The sequence below is a fragment of the Marmota flaviventris genome, chromosome 8 (assembly GCF_047511675.1).
Source record: "Marmota flaviventris isolate mMarFla1 chromosome 8, mMarFla1.hap1, whole genome shotgun sequence".
NCBI lineage: Eukaryota > Metazoa > Chordata > Mammalia > Rodentia > Sciuridae > Marmota > Marmota flaviventris.
The window spans coordinates 1,939,117-1,963,585 of NC_092505.1; the positions used below are offsets into that span (position 1 = coordinate 1,939,117).

The 24,469-nt window shown below is 46.3% G+C and overlaps 1 protein-coding gene across 4 annotated transcripts in view; it reads right to left on the minus strand.

Annotated features, from left to right (window-relative positions):
• Trappc10 (trafficking protein particle complex subunit 10) overlaps positions 1–17,078 on the minus strand; it is a 75,800-nt gene extending 58,722 nt beyond the window's left edge. For all 4 annotated transcript variants that reach the window (XR_004618768.2, XM_034636974.2, XM_034636973.2 and 1 more), the window contains exons 1-2: positions 16,941–17,078; positions 915–996 (exon numbers count right to left, since the gene is read on the minus strand). Coding sequence is in view for 3 of the 4 variants with exons in the window: in XM_034636974.2 (XP_034492865.1) it covers positions 915–996; positions 16,941–17,007 (149 nt within the window). In the remaining variant the exon portion in view is untranslated. The remainder of the gene's footprint in view (positions 1–914; positions 997–16,940) is intronic.
• Positions 17,079–24,469: the final 7,391 nt, after the last annotated feature.

The window sequence follows — 24,469 nt, forward strand, 5'->3', positions numbered from 1 at the left end:
TCTCTCTCAGCCACTGGGCCTCCCGGCATGTGAACGTGCTTTCTCTAAGAATATCCTTTCTCACGCGGCACTCCTGATGCCCACAGTACAGCTGAGGCTCACTAATACTGAGACACCATCATCAGGCACAGAAACCAGACTACATGCCTGAGGGCCAGGGCAAGTCACCCAGAGAGCCCTTCACATTAATAGGCAAAACCAATGGTCAGAAAGGAACACCACACAAAAGCCACAGTGACAGGGACGGGGGAACAACAGGAGGTCAGGATGCACCCTGACTACATCAGGTTACCTGTACTGATGTGTAAAAACCCAAACATTTCCACAAATAATATCTCACCAGGAAGATTCCCAGCCAATGACTCCCTCTGGACAAGTCCGTAGACAATGGGACCTGAGTGTACTCAAGAGGCCAACTACAGGGACAGGTGACCAGGCCTCTCTTCTATTTATCCTTCTAATTTCCAAGTAACATCTTTTCATATAGCTTCTTATCCTTAAGAAAAGTACACGGGTGCTTGGTGAGAAGCTCTGGTAGCCCAGCTGCTAAGGGGTATATGTCTCCCCAGCAAGCTGCCTGTACCTTCAAGATACTGTGATTCACCAGAAAGAATCACAAGTCATTCCTACAAACATTAGTCTTTAACTTAAAAAAAAAAAAAAAAAAATGCCATCCAATGCCTCATTAAGAAAACCATGCTGGAGCTAGCTAGAAAGCACAGCCCTTGCCTAGAATGCTCAAGGATCAAGCACCCCCAAAATTACAGAGCATCGTCCAATGCCTTCAACAGTAAGACGCAGCTCAGGGGAAGCCCTTCCATTCTTGACGACAGAGGCCCTCGCTTGTGCTGCTTCGCCTGCTCCCACACCCAGAAACTGCAGGCGGGGCTACAGCCCAAACCCAGACACTGTACCTTCTCCACTCCATTGGCTCTCTGGGAAGCTGCTGGGAAAGTGTCGGATAAATAGAGGTAAACAAATTCTGATCTCCAGCACCTATAACGGAATGAAGAGAAATCCAGTTACGGCACTTGTAGGTGGGTAAATATAGACAAAACATGCTTTTATCAAAGTGTATTGTTGGGCAATTTTTTTCAGTAAAATGACATCACAAAACAATCTTGTTTTGTGTCTCTAAATGACTAATCTCAAGAAAAATCCAACACTTGACACATACAGCTGAACTTAACCTCTCAATAATTCCATGAGATGGCCAGGGCTCTCCACAGGAAAACAAGGATCAGGAAGGTGAGAGGCCCGCCAGAGGCCATGAAGTCAGGAGCTGCTCAGCCCCCAGCCCTGTGCTCTCCAGCCTTCGGAACTGTGTAAGAGCCAGAAAACTCCACATGGGAAGGGAAACCCAAGGGATGAACGTGGACGCCTTCCTCCAAGTAACTCCAGCGTCCCCCCAATGCCAGCAGGAGCTGCAATGCACACACCCCCAGCCTCTCACCTGGCCCTGGCCAGGATCTCCTGGGAGGAAACAACTCACAGACAGGAAAGCAAGGTTGGAGACGTGGCTGTGTCGGGGCGCAAAGCCAGCCCACGCAGGTATGGTTACAGCAGGGACGTGCAGGTTCACACTGCACACCCAGCTCTTTCATCCTAGCTTTACAGAACCAAAAAAATCCATTTACTTCTCTCAAGAAATGATGGCATAACCTTTTAATGGATGCTAAAACTGTTACACTCAGAAGGTCCTCTTTAAGCAAAACCATTTTCATAACTGCCTTTATACTGATCTAAAGAAGTCATCAGAAACTGATGTAGACCATTAACACACTTGCTTATTTTGTGATCATGAACCTAAAAAAAACTCTAAAAAAACCCACATGATGATGTCAAGTCACTGCAGAGAGAAAGCTCATTTCTTTTTTTTTTGTTGTTGTTGTTCTTTTTAGTTATACCTGACAGTATTTTGACATACCATATATACACAGAGTTTAACTTCCCATTTTTGTGGTTGTACACGATATGGAATCACACTGGTCATGTATTCATGTATGAACATAGGAAAGCTATGTCCACTTCACTCTCCTGTCAAGAAAGGTCATTTCTCTATATATGAGTGGAGTGGTTGGGGTGGCACTGGGAACCTCACTGTCCAGTCCCTGTCCTGCTCCTCCACTGACCAGCTGCCTAAGGGTCATGAGCTAGCCATGCCATCAAAAGAGACAGGGCACCTCTGTGTCTTTTCACAATGTCAGAATTTACTAAATAAAAATAAATTCACATACTCAGTCCATTTATCCACTTCATTGAACTGGGTACTCGTGACTTCACTTGGTAACAGTGACCCCAGCATCACAATCTTAACCTCTATTATCAATAAACTCAAGTCATGCATCATACTTCACTTGATGACAAACAGGTCACAGAAAGGCTGAGAAAGGCTAAGATAGCCACAGGATTCAAAGACCTTGCTAGAAGTGAAGGCAGGGCTGACTCAGATGCAGAAAGTCACGCAGATGACCAGACACGGCGCACAGGGCAGCACTGAGGTGTCAGCTGTAAGTGGGCTGTGTGGTCGCAGGGGAGACAGGCTGAACTGAAACCTGGGAGAGGTGGCTCTGGCCATCTTCCTGGGCAAGGATCCTGAGGAGTGGCCATGTGACAGGTCCACACCTGGCACGTCAGCGTGAGGCACTCTCCTCTTACACAAGGGGCTACATCTGGGGTGGCTGGCAGCTCTGTGTGTCTGATGGGACCTGACATGCCACATGCCCACGGACTCCTATTTAATAAGTTCACAGATGGTAATTTCTTTTTGGCATGAATAAGTCATTGGTCAGTTTGTGCCTTATGATTGGGCTGGGCACGAGGTGGCTCACCTGTACAAACAAGGTATAGTAAAGTTTCTACCTTGGCACCTGTACTCAAAATGTAGTAACATGGCAAACTGCTGCTTTATAACACGGAGTCACTCGGGGCAAGCAAGGCCTGAAAGCCGCCGTCTGTACACCATGGGGTCACCCAGGGCAGGGACAGCCTGAAAGCCGCCATCTGTACACCATGGGGTCACCCAGGGCAGGGACACCCTACTCTCCACAGTAAGCTTGAGGATTTAGTGCCTGGGGATCAGATGTAAAGCAGAAAGTAAAAACAGCTCCCCAGCAAGGCCACAGGGCGAGTGAGCAGTGGATGTGCAGATATAACCTAGAGTAGTGGTAAAAGGGCTGCTGCTGCTACATTTTTATGGAGATAAAAATAATTTTTATATTTTCACTTAGCACTTTCATCTTGTTCATTTATTTGGCAGTCATCTCAGAAATCAATTCAGTGAGAAAATCTTTAGCACCAGGGTGTGTAGCTCAATGGCAGAGCATTTGCCTATCATGCTGGGGCCGTGGGTTCGAATCCCAGCACCACCAAAACCAAACCAAACAGAAACCAAAAACACCTCTTCTGTCAGCTTCAAGTTTATTTTTTGCCAATTTCTATTGCCTCATTAAAGGTTTCCATAGATAAATAAAAATCATTACTATTCACTAGATGGAAACTAAGCCAACCACACGGAAGCTTTCTCTTTTTTTACTTAGTTTTCCGTATAACATCTCACTCACACACGCACGCACACATGGTCCCTGCAATGCAGTGTCGCGTAAGTACACAAGGAACATGTACACAGAGTCTGATAACCCTCACAAGCTTGCCCCATACAGAAGGAAAAGGTCGACCAGAGCTCTGGTCTGCGACAGAACCTGCACAGGTGAGGGGCAGCAAGCGTTTCACATCTGAAGCTCTCGGCCAGGGCTGGGTGAGCCCCTGATTGGGACTCAGAGAAGCAGTGCGGTGGTGGGATCAGGCCTAGAGTGGCCCCTCAATAACAAAAAGCAGAATGAAATATGTGGTCTATCTAGAAAACTCTGCAGAAACGGCTACTCTTCAAACATGCTGCTGAACGCAAGCTGCGATCCAGTTTAGGTTATGTCCTCAAGTTTGGAAACGTCACTGTGGAAGGCGCATCTTCAAGCCCAAGCCCGCCCCTGCTTGCTCAGAGACCACATGTTCATCAACTGCTCCTCATCAGCTTTCAGGAAGACAGAGTTTCAAATAAAATAAAATAAAAAAAACCTCTGAGGTCACAAACTGGGAAGTTGTCTCAGCCTGTTCGATAATGTACAGTGGATTTGCTGTAATTCATGCCCAATGTCAATACCATAATGAAAATTAATCTTTCAAACCGGGAATTCTGTCATGGGGAAAACTAATGTTGAACGCATAACTATGGAGCAGGGAATCCCCACACCAGCGTCCTCCTGAAGTATATGTATGAAAGGCTTCCACATCTGGGGCTGGGTGGGAAGCAAGGAGAAACAGCGCCTAAAAAAAGGATCCAGATTGCATGAGCAGGAAGCAAGGCCGAGTCACCCCTGTCTCTTGCACAGACACTGCCCCATTTCACTGGAAGCTCCTGTGGAAGAAGAAACGCAAGCCCTCCACTGTTTAAAGAAGACCTCATTTTAAGAAGCCATTTGCAGTTGGTGAGATGGGGATCTTCGTCCCTTGGCTGCCTGATGTCATGGACCCCAGCCTCAGGTCTGCTGGAATGCCACGATGTTCCATCACACACAGGGGAACCTGCCCAGTTGTCACTGGCTTTAGTTATGTATGCCCACCACCTGGCCTTCCTCCTGGTCCTTATGTGGCCTCTGCTTCTCCTCCTTCGGATCCTCAGCCCTGCACACACACACACACACACACACGTATATTCTCTCTTCCTCCCTCTGTTCTTCTCTCCCAGGGGTGATCAAGAGAAAACAGCACAGCACATTAGTGCTCATCGAGTTTATGCTATGGGAATTTGCAGAGAAGGGACTACGACAGACACATAAAGACAAGACAAAGATATAAAGTCCCAGCCAGGAGCGGTGGTGCAGGCCTGCAATCCCAGTGGCTTGGGAGGCTAAGATGAGAGAATTGTAAGTTCAAAGCCAGTCTCAGCAAAAGCGAGGCGCTAAACAACACAGTGAGACCCTGTCTCTAAATAAAATACAAAATAGGGCTGGGATGTGGCTCAGTGGCTGAGTGCTCCCAAGTTCAATCCCTGGTACCAAAAAAAAAAAAAAAGATATAAAGTCCCCAAACCCAAAGTTCTTATTTATTTATTTAGTAACCAGGGATTGAACCCAGGGGTACTTAACCACTGAAACACATCCCCAGGTCCCCAAAGTCCGCTCTCTTTTAACTTGAGGGACAACTGAGCACACATGCCAAGGAGGTTCAGAGGTCCATCCAAGGAGATGACCATCATCTTCTCCAGCCCTCTAAGACCAGACTGCACTTAAAATTCTAAAAATTTTCAAAAGAAAAAGATTGGATAAATGTACCCGAACTGAAAAACACCAAAGAATCAGTATTTAACAGTTTACATAGATTTACACAAAAGAAAACAGGAGTGTTGTAGCAGCTTGAAGGAGTCGTGACACTGAAGAGGCCCCACCTGCTCCAGGCGTGCCCTGCTTTGGGCTATGGACAGACACGTTTTCAAACCACTTTATCCAGATTACCCTTCACCTCCCAGCAGTTTCCTAACAGTATAGACATTAAAGAGGAGAATTTGGCAGTTTAGCAAAATAATCTTAACATTTACCACAGACCACAGCCTTCTTGCAGGGCTCTATCCCAACGCATGCTAGAAGGCAGCTGCCAGCACAGGCTGTCTGACACAGGGCATTTAAAACAGCAAAATGAAAAACAACTCAAATGTACCAATGGGGACTAGCAGTGTAGACCTCAGAACTGCTACAACACGGTGGAGCTCTACACAACTGGGAAAGGAGTGAGGAAGACCTCCACACACCACCAGTGTGCCATGCAGCCCAGCACATGTTGAGTGCAACGCGGGGCAAGGCATTTGGGCGGTCGTGTGGCACCCCACACGGTGGCTCCCTGGATCTGCAGCACAGTCATCATCTGGCCTTGGTCACACACTGGTCAGACCCTGCTCAGCCCTGCTCATGCAGAACTCCAGGCATCTAACAAGTCCACCAGGGGAATCCAACACAGCTCAAGCTTGAGAACCTCCAATCACCCCAAGTCCCTCGAGAGCTGAGATTTTCAGTGCACAAGAAAATATAAAAGACAGCGTAGTTCACTGAAACCCCAGTCTTTGATTTTAATTTAAAATACTGCTTTCCCTAAAAGGAACCAGGGCTCCTTGCACAATCAGCAGACTGTGGACTGGGGCGGGAAACGTACAAAGTGAGCTGGGGCACTTGCCACGCCAGACAGTGAGAACCAGCCTCTGAAGCCAGCCTGAAAGAGGCTCTCCGCAGCCAAAGATGCGACAACATGCACACAATGAGGCAGCCGCCACCACAGCCTCAAGTACACCCAGCACTTCTGTGACCCTTTAAAAAAGCCACCCGATCACCACTGCAGGGTGCTAGTGAACCAGCTCATTTTAGGGAAAGGTCAAGTGTGCAGCACCACTGCACTACTGGGTGAGCAAACACTGTAAGCAGTAAGCATGCATGTATACATACACGGGTGCGCACGGGTGCGCGCGCGCGCGTGCACACACACACACACCCTTTCTGTAGCAAGATTCCAACCAACAAATGAAAAATGCCAAAATTACAATATTACCATCTTGCAACATTTAAGGATGGAGTGGAAAACCAATCAGACACACCACCACTGAACAGTGTGCAGAACCAAAAGGAACCCAGCAGCAGCGGAGCAGCCGAGACAAGGTGGCCTACAGCACATGGCAAGCCACAGGAGGAGCAGGGAACTAACTGCATAAAAACTGTGTCTGAACACGCTAGTTTACAAAGTTGGGAAGGTTAAGGCAAATGGGAAATGTAAACATTGAATAGTTCATGTTAAGAATTATTTTGGGTATGATAAAGGTTGGTAGTGATGTCTTTAAAGTCCTTATCTACAGAGACATATTCTAAGCTCAAATGCCATAACAAAGTGACACAGACAGGTGGGCTCAACAGCAGAAATGCACTTCCCACAGTTCAGAGGCTGGAAGTCCAAGCCAAGGTGTCAGCAGGTCCACTTGCTGGGGGCCTGCTCCCTGGCTTGCAGATGCCTACCTTCTCACTGCATCTCACCTGGCCTTTCTGTGAGATGGAATAGTAGGAGTGGGAGACTCAGCACCCTTCTCCTCTTCTTACAAGGCCACCGATCCTATCACGAAGGGCTCCCACCCTCTTAGCCTAATGTAACCAAAGGCTCTACCTCCTAAATGCCATCACGTGGGAGCTGGGGTCTCAGCACAGGAGTTGGAGGGGGCACAAACATTTAGTGTACAGCAGATACAGTTATGACGTGCATTTATCATAAACATTTATATGATGTCTGAAATTTGCTCCAAAATAATATAGAATGAGGCAGGGACTGGCCAACTCACCGGCTGCTAGGAGGAGAGCTCTGTGAGAGTTGGACCTTTACTCACAGGTAAAGCCCCACCAAACACCCACAATAGTGCCTGGCATGGAACAGGGGCTGGTACAGTTTCAAGTGGTGAAAATGCCTCAGCACTCATGTGACACACCAATCAAACCAAGACCCCACAGGATAGGACATCCTACAGCAGGAGTAATGGCAAATTTTCAGACTCCAAATTGCATGTTGCAATGAGTAAGACTACTAAGAATTTCTAGTGTAAGTTTGAGTTCTTAGAATGCTCAATGAAATTTACTTTTATTTTACTTTTAATTTTTATTCTTAAGTTTTTTTTTAGGTGGACACAATATCTTTATTTTACATTTATGTGGTGCTGAGGATCGAACCCAGTGCCTCGCGCATGCTAGGTGAGCACTCTACCACTGAACCACACCCCAGCCCCTCAATGAAATTTAAAAAGTGATTTTCCATTTTACTTAACTCTCTGGAAAAGGCTGCCACCCAACTTGTACTACTTCTGTTATGGCAGAGGGCTAGTTTTAGGGGCAGACCTGTCTGTGCCTGTGGGCAGATGGAGTCTGACTTCCCTGAGCACTGGTGAGCCCATGCTGGAGGAGAGCCAAACCTCTCGGAGCTGGCCTTTGTGGTTACTCAGCACTGATAACCACGGTCACCCAGAGCACAACTGGCCCTCTGTTGTTCAAAATAACTTCAAAATAATCTCAGACAGCACCCCCCCATTGTCAAACTTGATGTTTAAAAGCTTATTTTTTAAATTATCTCTATTTTTTTTTAAAGCTTATTGACTGGTCCAGGTGAACTAAAATGCCCACAACTGGTGTGCTCCAGATTTTATCACCCAAATGGGTCGTTCTCAGTTCTAAGGCTTTGTTGAAAACTTCAACTCTGAAATGTATGCAATGACCTAAATGTTAACTGCTCTCAGCTGAAAATAGGAAAACTTTCCAAACATACAATGCTCTCAGGTGAAACCAAGGTCTAAAACTGATATTAGTTTCTTCATTATTTCCCTACTCATGTATTTTTTTTTAATTTGCAAACAAGGGTCTAAAATAATATTGAGAAAGGAAATATCGTGTAATAGATATCCAAAAAAGGCCGAACAAAGGCATTTATTTCCACAGGTAAAAAGTAAGAGCGTGCAGAAGGGGCTGCTCTTCTTCTCAGAAGAGGCAATTCCACTCAGTGTCAACACCCAGAAGAATCCAAAGCCTGAAAACCAGGAACACGTACTTTTAGTCAAGAGGTTGGGAAGGACAAATTCACAGAAGCAGAAGAAACATGTAAAACTGACACCTGGTGAATGCTAGCCACTGACCCTCAGCAGAGGGGGTTGAGGGGCGGACCCTCAGAGCTGGGTGTCCACATGACCTCGTTTGGAGAAAGGCTCTGTGGAGATGTGATCAAGTTCAGGGTGATCATCCCAGATTACATAGAGATACATACTGTCCTAGGCCCTAAATCTGATGACAAGTGACAAGTATAGGAGAAAGAGAAAACACAAGGTGAAATAAACAGGGAGAGGAGGTGGCCATGAGATGACGGAGTGACCAGCCACGGGTCGGGGATGCTAAGGGCTGCTGGGAGCCCCAGGAGGTACAGAGGCTCCTTGCCTTCAGCCATCCACCTCCAGGATGGGGTGGGGGATCGATTTCTGTTGTTTTAAGCCACCCAACTTGTACTACTTCTGTTATGGCAGAAACTGATACAAGCAGGATGAACACAGAAGAATGGGCACGCTTTCTCCAGTGCCCTTCCAACTCACCAGGGCACGTTTCTCCTCACCTCATAAACGTTAAGGCAGCACAGGTAAACAGGTAATCCAGAATTCAGGAGACGTCAAACTACTAATAAATCTATAAAAAGAACCTCATGGACAAAAGATACATACACACTAAAATAATTATGATAACACTGGGTTGGACAAAGAGTGGTTTTGGTTTGGGTTTTATTTAGGGGCAGGGAGGGCACTGAAGATTGAACCCAGAAGTGCTTTGCCACTGAGCTACATCCCCAGTCCTTATATTTTTTATTTTGAGACAGGGTCTTGCTAAGTTGCTGAGGGTCTCACTAAGTGGTCAAGGCTGGCTTTGAACTTGCAATATTCCTACCTCAGCCTCCCGAGTCATTGGAATTATAGGCATGAGCCACTGATCCTGACCAGAGAGTTTTTATACATGACATAAAAAGCACAATCTAAGAAAAATTAAGAGTTTGTCAAAAATTAAATAGTTTGCACTTCAAAAAGACACCTTGAGGAAATGAAAGGGCAAACCAAACTGGGGGAAAAAAATCTTCAAATCATGTCCAAAAAAGGACATATATCCAGAAAATTAAATGAACTTTTGCAAGTCAATAATAACGCAATTAAGGGCTGGGGCTGTAGCTCAGTGGCAGAGCACTTGCCTAGCATGCATGAGGCACTGGATTCAATCCTCAGCACCACCTAAAAATAAACAAATAAAATAAAGGCATTCTGTCCATCTACAACTACAAAAAAAAAAATTTTAATGCAATTAAAAGATGGGGAAAAGACTTGAATAAACATTTCACTGAAGAGAATACAGCATTTAGGGAAACTCAAATTAAAACTTAAAGCAGATGCCACTTTATATTCATAAGATGATGATAGTTAAAAAATAAAAAGACAACTTATCACCGAGGATATGGGAAAACTAGAATCTTTGCTAGACTGCAGTGGGAATGTTAAGCAGGACAGCCACCTTGAAAAGTATATAAATAAATGAATAAAATAAAGATCCACCAACATCTCAAAAAAATATTTTTAAAAAAAAAAGTTAAACATAACCTTATCATGTGACACAGCCATTCTCCCCTAAGAATCTTCACATGAAAAATGAAAACGCAGGTGTACATGCAAGCAAATTTTCATGGGCAGCATTATTCAGAAGGCCAAAAAGTGGAAACAATCCAAGTGCCCATCAACTGGTGACAAGATGACCATGCTAAGGAACAGCCATAGAGTGGAATCCTCCTCAGCAGTAACAGAAGGCATGCTGACAGCAGTGCATTGCGTGCACCTAAACTCCGCAGGTGAAAGCAGTCAGATGCAAAGACCACACCTGCATGGCTGCACTGCGCACAATGTCTAGGAAACCAACCTGTAGACGCGGAGCATGGGGTGCCCCAGCTGGGGCAGAGCAGGGATTAACTGCTACCTCTACCAGCGTTCTTTTGGAGGTAACAGGCTGAATTGTCATGATGACTAGAGAATTCTAAAAACTTACCAAAAGTAGTGTCCAATTATAGTATGTACATTAAAGTCAATAAAGCTATTAAAAGTATGACTTTTTTCCTACCAAATAATAGTTGGGTTTTTATTCCCACAACCCATCAGCCTGTCAAAAAATAAAAAAGATGCATTCTCCCCTACCCAGTGAAGGGGAGTCAAACCTGGGTATAGCTTTTCACAGGGATCATTTGGAAGAAAGTTTCACAAGTCAAACTTCTCACCTTTTGATCCAACAATTCCACTTCTAGATTCCACACTTGATAATAAAGATGGACTGATGTTCTCTTAGTGCATTTGTAAGGTTTCAAGTTCAGTTTTATAGAATAAGAAGTGTATCTTTGTCCAAGGCCTCCTCCAAACACCAGATGACCTCTCCTTAAGGATGCTTCAGAAGATCCTCCTGGGCCCCAAGAGTACCTTGGTTTGGTCACATAGTTATAATTTACTGACTTGAGGTTTAAAAAAAGCCTAATCAAACACAGCTCCTAAGACCTTGCAAATCTGATCTCCAGATGGGTGCAGCGGCTGTGGCACACTCCTGTAACCCCAGCAGCTGAGGTAAGAGGATCACGAGTTCAAAGCTAGCCTCAGCAACAGCGAGATGCTAAGCAACTCAGTGAGACCCTGTCTCTAAATTTAAAAAAAAGGGGGGCTGGGGATGTGGTTAAGTGCCCCTGATTTCAATACCCAGTACAAAAAAAAAAAAAAAACCTGCTTTCTGGCCAACCAGTTAGCTCTATTTATTTTACTGGATTAATGGGTTCCTCAATTCAAAACATCCAAACAGAGAATGTGCCTGTGTCAAAAAGCTAAAGGCATATAATTTACCTAAAACAAACCAGAGAGATCAGGATTCAAACTCTCCAAGGATTTTCTACAAAGCTCTGTTTGTATTTAATAATTTTATGGCAGCAAAACCTTCTGTCTTATGAAGCAAGGACGACATACAGCAGGGTTTTCCCTTGGTGAAATGCTCACTCACTCATCTTACTTACTCAGCACCTGCCCATGCCAAGCACTGTGCAAGGTGCCAGAGTACAGCAGTGGCCAAAGAGACAACGTCCCTGTAGTCATGAGCCTCACACCAGCCGGGGTTAGGGTGGAGAGACAATGAACACAAAAACAAGCACTGGCGTCAGGGGTTGCTGAGCCAAGATGGCAAAATCAATGAGATCCCAAACCTAAGTGGTGCGGGGGAGGTAGTCAGAGCAGACCTAGAGTTTGGTGACATTGAGCAGATACCAGAGGGCAGGCAGGAGCCACCATGTCCCAGGAACTCAGGAGAAGAGAAGGCAGAGAGACACAGTGACAAAGGCCAGAGGCCAATGCAGGTTGCAGGGGTCCCGGGCACAGCAAGGAAGCCAGCAACAGGATGGGGGCAGTGTGTCTAAGGGGTCTTTGAAGATTGCTCTTGTTCTGTTTTTCATTTTTGCTTCTTTGTGCTGGGGGTAAACCCCTGGGCCTCGTGAATGCTGGTAAGAGATCCACCACTGAGGTATACCCCAGTCCTGTGGAGGTTCCGGGAAGGTAATGAGCCACTGGAGGGGCGGAGCAGAGCGCTCAGATGCTGGGACTTCTTGGAAGGAGGCTAGACGGAACAGGGAGGCCAGCTGGGAGGCCGCAGCAGTGGTCCTGGGAAGATGAAAATGAGGAAGAGTTGGGAGCAGCAATAAAGGAGAGAGAAACAGCCAGACTCTAGACATAGTTCAAAACTAAACAGATTATACGTGCTGACCACTGAACGTCAGCTATAGCGGGATAAAAAGGGATTCATGAACAACTTCAAAGTCATTGATCTGTAATTTAAACTCAAACGTTCTCTAAGGCAAAGAACCGTGAATAGATTTACAGTTCACGTTAAGAACAGACCCAGACGAGAAATGACTAGGGAAGAGGAAGGACAGCAGAAAGGAAGGCGGGAGTAGGGGAGGAAAGGACAGAAACAGGAAGCTAGCAATTAAGGACCTGTGGTCCCCATCCTCCTGGTCTGCAGATGGGCACAAAGCCAGTAAGAGAGTGGGCCCTGGAGATCCACCTGTATCCTGTGAGATCACACACACACTAAGTCACCTCATCCCATCAACTGGCAAAGAATATTCCTGTACAAAAACTCCACGGCAGCTGTTGGGATACAGTGCTTAATAGACCTAACTGCTTAATGAATGCAAGCCCCAGATATCCCCTTTAACCTAGAGGTGGTCTGGAGACTCACTGACACCCAAGGCATATGAGCAGACAGCGAAGGGTCTCTTCTCAGCTGCTGACTTCCTGTGCACTGACTACCTCCCAGCCACTCTCTTCAGAGCTTCATACATGCTCCTTCTTTTAAACTAGTCGACCCAACTGTCCATGTCACAGATGAGGTCTGCAGAGATCAAGTGCGGCCAAGGTCACTACCTGAAGACACAATTGCTCCTAACCAGCCTCAGGCAGAATGCCACACCTATAGAACAAGGTGAGCACTCTGGTGATACCTTTACTCCTGCCTCCAAACACACTCAGGAACAGCCCAGGATCTGGAGGAGGACAGTTTCCCCCCTTCTCAATCATGATTCAGCCTACATGATTCAAAACCTACACGTGTGTTTACCAATTAAGAAAAAAAAAAAAAAAGTTCCTTCCAAATCAGTCGAAAACAATGCTTCCATCCCAAGCACCACACCTCCAAACCTGGAGGAAAATTATAATGTTCAAGTGCAAAAAGGTTAGCCCGCAAGGGAACCCACACTCCAACCAGGTACACACATTTACATCCCTGCTGCTTTTCTTCCCCTGTCAAAATGGAAAGATTTGGAACATCAGATCTGGAACCCCAAAAACAGATTCAGAAAAAGGAAACAGGCAATGTAAGATGTTACCAGCAAAAAGAGATCATCCGGATGGAGAGAACTATTATTTTCGATATTATATAACTCCAAGTTGACAGCATGTGCTATCTTAGGCACGGTGCCTAACAGCGAACAAAGAAAAGTCACAAATCAGTGGAAGGATGTTGACTTTGTCCATGAATGAGACACCTGGAGAAAGAACAGGTCTTTCCTAGCAGGTCCTGGGTCAGAAACCTAAGTCTTTATTCTGAAACAGAAGTGACCATATGGTTGGGGTGGGGTGGGGGAATCTAAGCTAGAACTTAAATTTAGATCAAATGGATTCCCTGGATTTGTTTCAGTTCATTGAGCATTCTCATGATTAATAAATTATACAATAGATATTCAAACTGCTCTGACTGGGTGATTCATCGCCCAGCCCCACTGCAGGATAGTTTCAGAAGCATTCTTCAGTATTTACAAGCTCTAATTAGCCTTAGTGCGAAGTGGATCCTCTCCTGAAGTAGTCTCTCCTCACCAGAGCCCATTAGGCAAAAGTTAACAATCTTTTAATGATGGATTAAAATGTATTAAAACTTTCAGGCAGCTTCAAAATAGTATTTAAATAATTCAGCAAGGTTTAAAGTAACAATCTACTCTATTTACCCCTAATGTCTGGGAATCTCTCATTCTTCTCATGCCCATGCATCTGCCTAACAATGTTAGTACCACATGTTCCTAAATTTACCTGAACCAGTTACTTTTCAGATACTTCTCAAAAAGGTAAGCACAATTTTTTTTCACTAAAGCAAAATCTTCCAAGTCTATGGAAAAAACGGATAATAAGCATAAACTGCTTTTATTTTAAAATAAATACAGCCCCCATAAGAGTTCAAGGGCTGGCTAAGTATTCAAGGAGATGTGAAGTAAGAACATTGCAAATAAGACATAAATAGATATTTTAAAGCAAAAATGCTTCAAACTAACATAATATGTACATAATATTAAAAAGGCTGTAAACTGGCCCCTAAGTAGAATTCTTCAGGCATTTCCTACTACCCTTGTCTGCACTGCTTAGGCCAGGTCCTCCTAAACAAGCCGGCTGAAAGCCAGAGGACGACAATGGGATGAAGTGAAACCAGGACAAATGCTTCAGCCTCAGACGTGCAAGAATGGAATCTCAAGCACGAACCATGAAGTCAGACGCTCTACATGTTTAAAAAAAAACTCTACTGCCAGGTGCAAGGGTGCACTCCTATAATCCCAGAAACCTAGGAGGCTGAGGCAGGAGAATTGCAAGTTCAAAGCCTGCCTCAGCAACCTAGCACAGCACTAGGCAAATTGGTGAGACTGTCTCAAAAAAAAAAAAAAATTTTTTTTTTTAAAGGGCTGGGGACATGGCTCAATGGTTAAGTGCCCCTGGGTTTAATCCCTGGTACTAAAAATTAATTAATTAATTAATTAAAACTCTACTTTCAAAGAGATCTGTTTTACTTTTCAAATGAACTTTCTCTGAACATTTACTGAAGCCACTTTCTTTTCTGAGATTCCAAAGAATGAAAGTTGCCCTTCTGAGACAGCGGTTCCATCAGTACACTTCCTCGTTCTGCTACTCACACACAGAAAACATTCCACCAATACACCACATGCCAAGAAGCTGAAGCTGCTTGTCATGCATACCTGTGCAAAACTGACCATCAAACTTTTCTCAAACACTGACTACAGGATAACAGATTCTAGCCCTTAGACCTGGCAAAACCTAACAGAGTAGGAGCTCTCGGGCATTTATACAATGCCTGTGGAAATTCTTCCCAAACTAAGAGGAGGAAATACAATCCCACCTGCAATGAACACTTATCCAGCATTCATACTGTGTGCAGCACTCCGTGAGAAAAATTTCCATGATTTGGAAGACACTGAAACTGAACGTGAACTGAGCTCACCTTCCCTGAGGAATCAAGAAGCACCTAGGAGTGGCAAGGCCTCCAGACAAGCTCTGACACGTCTATCCACTCCAACAGAATGTGCAGAGTCCAGCAAGACTTTCAGTTAACATTCTGAGAAGTTACCGCAAAACTATGCAAGACTCCAACTTTAAATCAGACAGTCACCTCTATAAGAAAACCCATTATGTAAAGAGGAAGCAATAACGTAAACTTTATACAATTTCTCAGGCATCCAACAAGAGGAGTTTACAAGGATCATGCTTATTCATAGAAGGAATAAAGGGGGAAAGAGGAACAAATAGACAGAGCAGAGTTCTGGAGACCTACAGAACACTGGGCTTTGCAACATAGGAGAGCTTCTGCTTCTTTTCAAAGCATAGAAAGAACTTGGAAAAAGTTAACTGCACAATGTCATTAAGATATAGAAAATACATGCTGTCAACAGTCAAAAATCCAAATACTTGTAGTCTGAAAGCCTGCTCAGCAAGTCATCAAAATGTCAGCCAACATCTCAACACTTCCCACAAGCCCCGTTGTTTTTTAAAGTTTTTATTTCTAAAGTTATACTTTAAAATTAGAGGAAAACTTTTCCTGTAACAGAAAAGCATTTCCTTTGTGTGTGCATTTAATGTAAGGAAAAGAACCACAGGTGCAGAGATAGCAATTCAGCTGCCCTGAGCTGGGCCTGGCACGTGGAACAACTCCTCTGACCACCAGGCCTAGGATTCTCCTCTGAAAAAGTGCCCAGCACTTGCTCAGAGGGCTGCAGGAAGCTTCAATGACAGGGAACACCAGCTGTGTCAAAACGGGGTTGCACTGGTCACATGCAACTCTGGCTACCTAACACTTACCACCGAGAACAACCTGTGCTCTCACACCCTGTGCGCCTGCAACTCGGAACTGAGCTGCTTGCCACTAGCAAGCTGACCCAGCCCACTGGAAAGCCCCCCCCCCCGACCCCGTCCCGGCCAGTGTGTCTGCAACTTGGGGCAGGTCGGGCCGCAAGGGACTGGTTGGGGGCCGATGGGGCACACAGCGCTAGTCGGAGAGGAATCTACAGGGGCCGACAGGGGGCTATACGGGGCCGCAAGGGATGCAGGGTTGCAGTGGGCAGCAAGGGGTGACTAGGGGCTGACCAGCCGGGCGCTGGGGGCTGCACCGGGTGACACCCGGCTGGCCGGGCCGCTGGGCACAGCACGGGGTGACCAGGGGCTGGCCGGCCGGGTCGCTGGGGGCTGTACCAGGTGACACCCGCTGGCCGGCCGGCCGGCGTGCAGGGGGCTGCACCCAGCTAGACTACTCTAGGCTGGATCCCGCGGCCCCGCTCCCCGCCAGGGTCCTGACAGCGTCCGCCCGGGGCAGTCGCTGTCCCACGGCCCGGCGAGAGGCGTCCCCGCGGGTCGCAGGTCGCCGGGAGCGGGAGGCCGCGCCGCCTCCGGCCACACCTCCAGGAAGCGGCAGCCGGGCGGGTGCGGCCGACAGGGCCCGAGTGGCCGGGATGGCCGGGGTGGCCGGCGCCCGGCCGCGCCCCCCGCCCGCGCCCGCACTCACAGGTGACGATGGGCTTGTTCTCCATGGTGTAGATCACCGGCGGCAGCGGCTCCTCAGGGGCGTCCATGGGCGTCCGGCTCACCGGCCCGGCCGCCCGCGCCCCATGGGCCCCCGAGGCCGCGCCGGGCCCGCCGCGCCCGAGCCCGAGCCGCGCCGCCCGCCCCGAGGCCGCTCCCGAGCCGGCCGTCCGCCGCGCCGCCCGCCGCCGCCGGCCGCGTCCACTTCCGGCCTCGGCGCCGCCGCATGACCACTTCCGGGGCGCGCGGCTTAAAGGGGCGGGCCTTCCCTCCGCCTGCCCTCCGACGGAAAGGGCCCCGGGGCGCCGCGGCCGTGCACCTGCGCGCGCCTCCTGCGCGCGCCCACGCCGCAGGCTCCGGCGGGCCTCCGCTCGCGGGTTTCCCTGGGCCGCGAGGTCATGTCACTGCCAGGAGGCGGGACCCGAGGGACGGCCTTCCCGGGCCCCGAGGCGCTTCCCCTGGCGCGAGCCGGCCCTCGGGCGTCCCCGCGCTTCGCTCCCGCCGCCGTCCGCTCCCTAACCGCTCCGCGGGTCGCGGCGGTCCCTGTGTGTCCCCACCCTCTCCCTCGCCTGCCACGCCGGGCCGGGCGTGGTACGTGTTGGGAAGCCGCGAAATAAAGCCTTGCTTTCACGGCACGGAGGGCGGGTCTGCGGGGACCTTGCAAGGGAATGACTGGGGGCGAGTCTTGCGGACGCCTCTGCCGAGGGGGGTGCCGGGTGCATCCTGGGGGCGAGGCTGCGGGGCCGGGAAGCGGGCGGGGACCCGGGCGTCCCGGAGGCGCTGGCTGGGGCTGAGCTAAGCGCTGTAGACCCCACGGTGCCTCTGGAGGAGTGGCTGTTAGAGATTGGAAATGCCACCGAGACTGCAGTGGAGCAGCGCTGCAGGGAGGACCTGTCCATGCCATTAACACATCTGGGACATTTAACTGAGACAGAGATTAGGGACCTTGTCCCCAGGTGCCAGCAAACTTGTTCTGAAAAGTCACAGAGTTGTACATGCCACAGTACAGATTTTGTCAGACTCTTTTTTTCTAAAACAACTATTTAAGAATATAAACACCATTCTTAGCTCAAGAGCTATACAAAGATAAAGGTATTGTGTCCATCTTTTAAAAGAAAAAATGCATTCACAGGCCAGATGTGGCCTGTGAGCCATATGTTGCTGACCCTACCCTAAAATAAGGCCCACTCTACACCTGCCTGAAGAAACCCTACAGCAAACCCTGAGAGATCCTCCTGAAAGAAGGAGCTTGGACATCAATTTCTGCCATTTAGGGGGGCCGGAAACACCCCAGGCATTCAGCAGACCCCATGACAGCACAGAACTAAGGCTAGACCAGCCCACAGGGAGAATGACTGGACTGCAAACTGGAACAGACTCCCCAGAGGAAGATAATCTAGAGTCTCTGACATTTGTTATTTTCCAATGTCCAGTACACCCTAGAGAATCACTAGACACGCAAAGAAGCAGGAAAATATAAGCCACAGCCAAGACAAAGGGCAGCCAACAGAAACCAACCACCAGGGCCCAGGTGAGATGGACCAAGATTCAAAATGCTCTCTAATAAGTACATTCAAAAGGCTAAATGAAGACACAGGAACTCACAGCAGAGAAATAGAAACTATTTCTTAAAGTGACCATAGAACTGAAAGGACACTAACTGAAATGAAAATCTAACTGTATTGATGGTCAGCAGATAGGACGTAGCAGAGGGTGGAGTTGGCAATCTTGAGGACAGATGAGTGGCATCACAGAATCTGAAGAAGAAAAAAAAGACTAGAGAAAAATGAATAGAGCCTCGGAGACCTAGGGGACAGTATTAAGTGGCCTCACTCACATTACAGGAGTTCCAGAGGGAAATAAAGTAAGAACAGGGCAGAACATTTTTTTTGAAAAATAATGGCCAAAAATTTAAAAAAAAATACTGAAAAACATGTACTTACAGATCAAGAAACTTAGCAAAACCTGAGCAGGATACATACAAAGAAAATCACATGCAAGCACATCACTGTCAGAAAAAAAGAGATACAGAGAATAAAATTTTAAGAGAAAAAAGCATTCAGCAAAAGCCAGGGTTGTGGCTCAGTGGTAGAGCACTTGCCTAGCATGCATGAGGCACTGGGTTCAATCCCCAGAACTCATAAAAATAAACAAATAAAATAAAGGTATTGTGTCCATCTTTAAAAAAAAAATTCAGCAAATTAAGACATGACCATGACCTTCCAGGGAAGGACAGTGGGGGTGACACTGACTTCTCGTCTGATACAATCATGGCCAGAAAACAATGGTAAAAATATTTAAAACGCCAAGGTTTAAAGCCTGTCAACCCCAAACTCTGTAACTTGCAAAATTATTTTTTTAAAATGAGGGCAGAAAAAGATTTTATTCCAATGAACTAAAATTGAGACAATTCATAGCCAAAGGGCAGGGCATTCACAAACCATTGCAGGGTGCTCTTCCATGAAAGGAAATGTGGGAATTGGTGTCAGGAGGGAGAGAAGAGCTCTGGACTTAACACCAAGTGGTAAACATTAAAGAGTATGCCTTTTCCTCTTGAATGTATGTAGAGGTAAAGATAAGACCACGATAGCGTGAACAATGGATGGAGAAAGGATAGCAGATTTTTAGCTTGCTACATGCATGCAGTGTGAAATTTCAGGTACAGAGTGGGAAACAGGAAGGGCTGTGTACAAAGAGGGAAGAATAGAATGTGATGTGGTGAGGACGTATTTTCTGCCCTAGAGCAAAACCACTAGAAAGTAAATAAATAAAAGAGGTTTGGCTAAGAAGCCAATGGAGGAAAGAAAATGAAGTAATGGAAAATATTTGATCAATCCAAAGCAGTCAAGAAAAGAATAAAAAAAGAAAGGAGGCTGGGGTTCAGATCAGCGACAGAGTACCTGCTTAAGCATGCACCAGGACCTCGGTCCCACCGCAAGAAGGATGGACAGAAAGGACAGATGCAAATGACCAGGCACAACATGAGAAGATCTCCACATCTATTAGACGTGAGGGTGCAGATCAAAGTGCAGAGAGGGTGGGCTCAGGGGTGGAGTGTGTGCCTGGCATGTGTAAGGCCCTGAGATCCCCAGCACCCCCCCACACACACTAATAATAATAATAATAATAATAATAATAATAATGCCCAACAATAAGATGCTACCTCACATCCACTCAAATAGCTAAAATGAAATTTTTGAAAACCCAGAGAATACCAAGTGTAGACTCCTAGCCAAGGAATCTGTGTGTCTTTTACATCTTCAGTCTGCTCTCAAAGAGAGCTGAGTTCAGATATTCTGGAAAAGCAAGCCCTAGCAGCTTCCCATATGGACATGCCCAGGTCTGGCCATGGGACAGCGGGGCATAGGAGGGCGGGAAGGCAAAGGCCGGTGGTCTCTCATTCTCTTCCAGGCAGCTCTCTGGCTTGGTTGTTGGACAGGAAACCACTGCTGGGCTGTTTTCCCTCTGAGGAGACCTACTAGAGTTTTGTTATTGTTTTTTGTTGTTGTTATTTTTTAACAGGGAGCTCAGGACGTGCTCAGACTGAGCGTAAACGCTGATGTAGCAGTTCCTTTTAATAGTGGTGAATACAGGGCTACTCCCTTCATCCGTGTCCAGTCCCTTTTCTCATAAGATAGCGTTTTGGTTTGGTTGGTTGGTTTACTTGTTTGTTTGAAAAGTTGCTGGAACTTGAGCTCAAATGGTCTTTCCTGGTACTTTGCCTCCAGGTTGCAAAGAGCTTGCTAAATGGTGCGTGGGGATACTGTGTGAGCTACATTGAAAGGGCGGCCCACAGGCTTTGCCTAGGCCCTCTCCGCAGAGGTTGAGCCAAAAGTAATGGCAAGTCAGTGAATATTCATAGCACTCTATTCATAGTAACCCAGAACAGGCACAACCCTGACGCCCTGCAGTGGGTGAGCAGCTAAATGAACTGGCACATCCACACCTTGGAGCACTACTCAGAAAGGAAAAGGAAGGAAGTCCCAGCACAGGTGATAGCCTTAGGGGGCCTCCTGAGAATAGGGCTCAGTGGACAGAATCTGATGCCAAAGCTTATCGATTGTTGCTTCCGTTAATAGAACCCTCCTGAAGTAACAGAATCATAGCACTGGAGAAGAGGTCCGTGGTTTTCAGGGGCTAAGGGGGCTGTGGCGTGCAGAGAGCAGTGGGGTGGGTATACAAGGGCAGCTGCCTGGTGGGGAAGGGCCATCTGTCTTGACTGTATGGACATCAATACCTGGTGTAACACTGAGCTGTTCTGCAAGGTGTTACCGCTGGGAGGAATTGGGGAGGGCACACCAGATTCCTCTCAACTGCACGTGAATCTACATTATCTCAAAATTAAGCTTTGTTTAAAAGCCAGCGGACTGGAGTGGTATGTGGATTTCCTGAGTTTTCCAAAGGGAGCCACAAGTTGCTGTTACTCTGGAACCTGACTTAGCTCCCCATCCTGGTTGTCATTCCTGCAGGCTCCAGGTGCTTAGGAAGGTCTCCAAGGCAGCGCTGGGCTGGCTCCACGAAGCCCCCAACCCCACCCTCTGGCTCAGATGTTTCCTGATGGGCAGTCTCTGCACATGTTCAGCCCGTCCTCCCGTCCAGAAGCGAACAGTCCACAGTGGAGACAGCAGCAGTGCAATTATATGGGGGAGCAGTCCCCTCAGGAGTAACCCAGGAGATGCCATGGGGACATTATTCCACTAAATGAATAAAAACTTAGGGAGGGCGGGGAGAACTGGCAGAGCATGGGGCAGCACCCAGTCAGCCATGGGGCCAGGGAGGCTGAGGGAAGGCCTGCCACAATCTGGCTGGGCACCAATAACCGGGAGGTCACGAGCCACTTGTAGATTCAAGCAGGAACGAACTTTATTCCAGAACCCATGCGAACTCCATGGGAACTCAACGGGAACTCCGCGAGAACTCAAAAGTAGCTGGCACCCGAGGTAGCAGGAGCCGCCTTATTGCTGGACAGCAGAGGCTTATATACACAACTGAATACACAGCTTGTTTCAATTTAGCATCATCCAGTTACAGTAATCAGTCATTATCTTAATAATTATACACAGCTTAACTTAATTATCATCATCTTAATGGCTCGCTGGCGTTACTTCTCAACCACTCCTTCTGGCAAAATGCCAGGCACCATCTTGACTTGGTTGTGGCTCTCAACATCTCCCCCTTTTGTTTTTAAACAACAAGTATATGGCTTAGGGACCGTGCCTGTCTTAGTTTGTCCAATACTACATATGGTCCTTACCCGTCATCGGATGAGCTGACCTCAAGGTGTCAGCCTCCTGTCTTAGGTTGGTACCATTGCAATTGGATCTTACCCATCATTGACTACCAGCCCAGCATTTTTAGCCATACTTGTGGATAACCTGCTAGAAGCAGAAAGGGGAGGACACAAAATGCCACAACACCAAGCCAATTGACAGCCCCTTTTGGAAAAATTGTACCACCGATGACACCATGAGCAAAGATACCCCGGCACTACCACAATTCGCTGCACCAACAGATAGTTCACAATGCATACAAGTGATACATAGTCCAGGCAAGTTCTGCAAGCAGTTCAAAGCAGAGGAATCCATTAATATGTCCATTTCCTCCCAAAGTAAATCGACTCCTTGATTGAGCAGTACTTGTTGAGTTATTATTCATTGATGCATCAGTTTATACAGTTTGTTGTGATAGCTATCGCAGAAGCTGTAGTTTGGTTTTCAGTCATCCTCTATCTTTGCCTTCACCGGCACTGGGATGAAGATAGGAATTCTGGCAATGATGGCTAAAAAAACATTATGTAGCATTCCAGCAGGCGCTAAAAAAGGGCAATTTTCTAAACAATTTAGTATCCTGAATAGAATTAGATATAATGAAAAGGAAAGGTGAAAGTAAACAAACAGATCTGTTAACCACATTTTAAAACAATCCTCAACAGCTGTTTACCTAATTTAAATTAAACCGTTTAAATCACGTGAATAAAAAAAATATTTGGATCCATTTTTTCATGAGCGCTCCTCATATATGATATATGGACATACGCACATACAGACATACAACACATAACACAAGTGTGCACACATAACATACAACACATAAGACAATAGTAAAGGCCTTGTAGCTTTTCACAGGTGAAATCCCCATTGCAATGTTTACAAACTCCACAGTCAAAAAATAGAACTGATCAGGAAAACACTAACCTAGGTCTGTATGAGCTCAAAAAATAAAATAAAACTTCATGGTGTGGGAGAGGGCAATAATAAAATAGATATTGAAAAAAGCATCCTGGTTACCACCTGGGTTTGACTCTTCTGTTGATTTTTATCCCATCCTTTTTCCTGTAACTTGCATAATGGGTCTGAAGGTATTCCCACAAGCAAGCCCTAAGGTTTTTTACATTTGAAATAGGCCTTAATGATGTTCATTATTCATTAGCCTCCAGGTGTGGGAGAACCACTTTGGCAGATGTAAGGATAGCCAAACTGGAGTTCTGGATATCAGCTGTTATGGATTTGAGCCAAATCATCTTCTTTTTGGTCTGTAGAAATTGCTTTAGTTAATCTCTCTGGAATCCAAATCGGCTGCTGTTCTCCCTGTGGAAACACACAAACAGACCTCCGACTCCAGACAATCACTGGGTCAGGACCTTCCCATTGTCCTGTTAGAATATCCTTCCAAAGTACCTTGGGCTTATGTACATTTTTTGGACACATATGCCTTTCCGCAGCACTAAGTCCTGATGAATCCAAATTTAAAAAGTTTAAAGAGTGTTATTTTAAGTTTATCTTTGGGGAATATATACCCCTTCCCAATTCCCTCTTTTTGCTTTAATAAGTACATTTTAATAGTTTGATGAGCTCTTTCAACTATGCCTTGTCCCTGTGGATTGTATGGGATTCCTGTTATATGAGTAATGCCAAATGATGAGCAAAATTGTTTAAAAGAGGTAGACGTATAGCCAGGGTCATTATCTGTTTTAACTGTTTTGGAACGCCCACAGTGGCAAAATTTTGTAAGCAATGAGCTATAATATCTTTAGTTTTTTCTCCGGCAGGAAGGGAGCCCATCAAAAATCCAGAAGAAGTATCAACTGTAACATGCAAATATTTTAATTTTCCAAATTCTGGCAAGTGTGTGACGTCCATCTGCCAAATATGGTTAGGTATCAATCCTCTAGGATTGACTCCAAGATTAACTTGTGGTAAAAAGTCACACAATTTTGACATTGTTTTATTATTTGTCTAGCTTGTTCCTTAGTTATTTTAAAATGCTTTTGTAAAGTATTAGCATTGACATGGAAGGATTTATGAAAATTTGTAGCTTCTTCTATTGTAGAGAAAATATATATGTCATGTGTAGTTTTATCTGCTAAATCATTGCCCAAACTAAGGGCTCCAGGCAATCCTGTATGTGCCCTGATATGTCCTATAAAGAATGGATATTTTCTGTCCCAGATTAGACTTTGTATAGTAGAAAGCAAAGAGAAAACAGTAGAGGAAGGGGAAATCCTACCAGCAT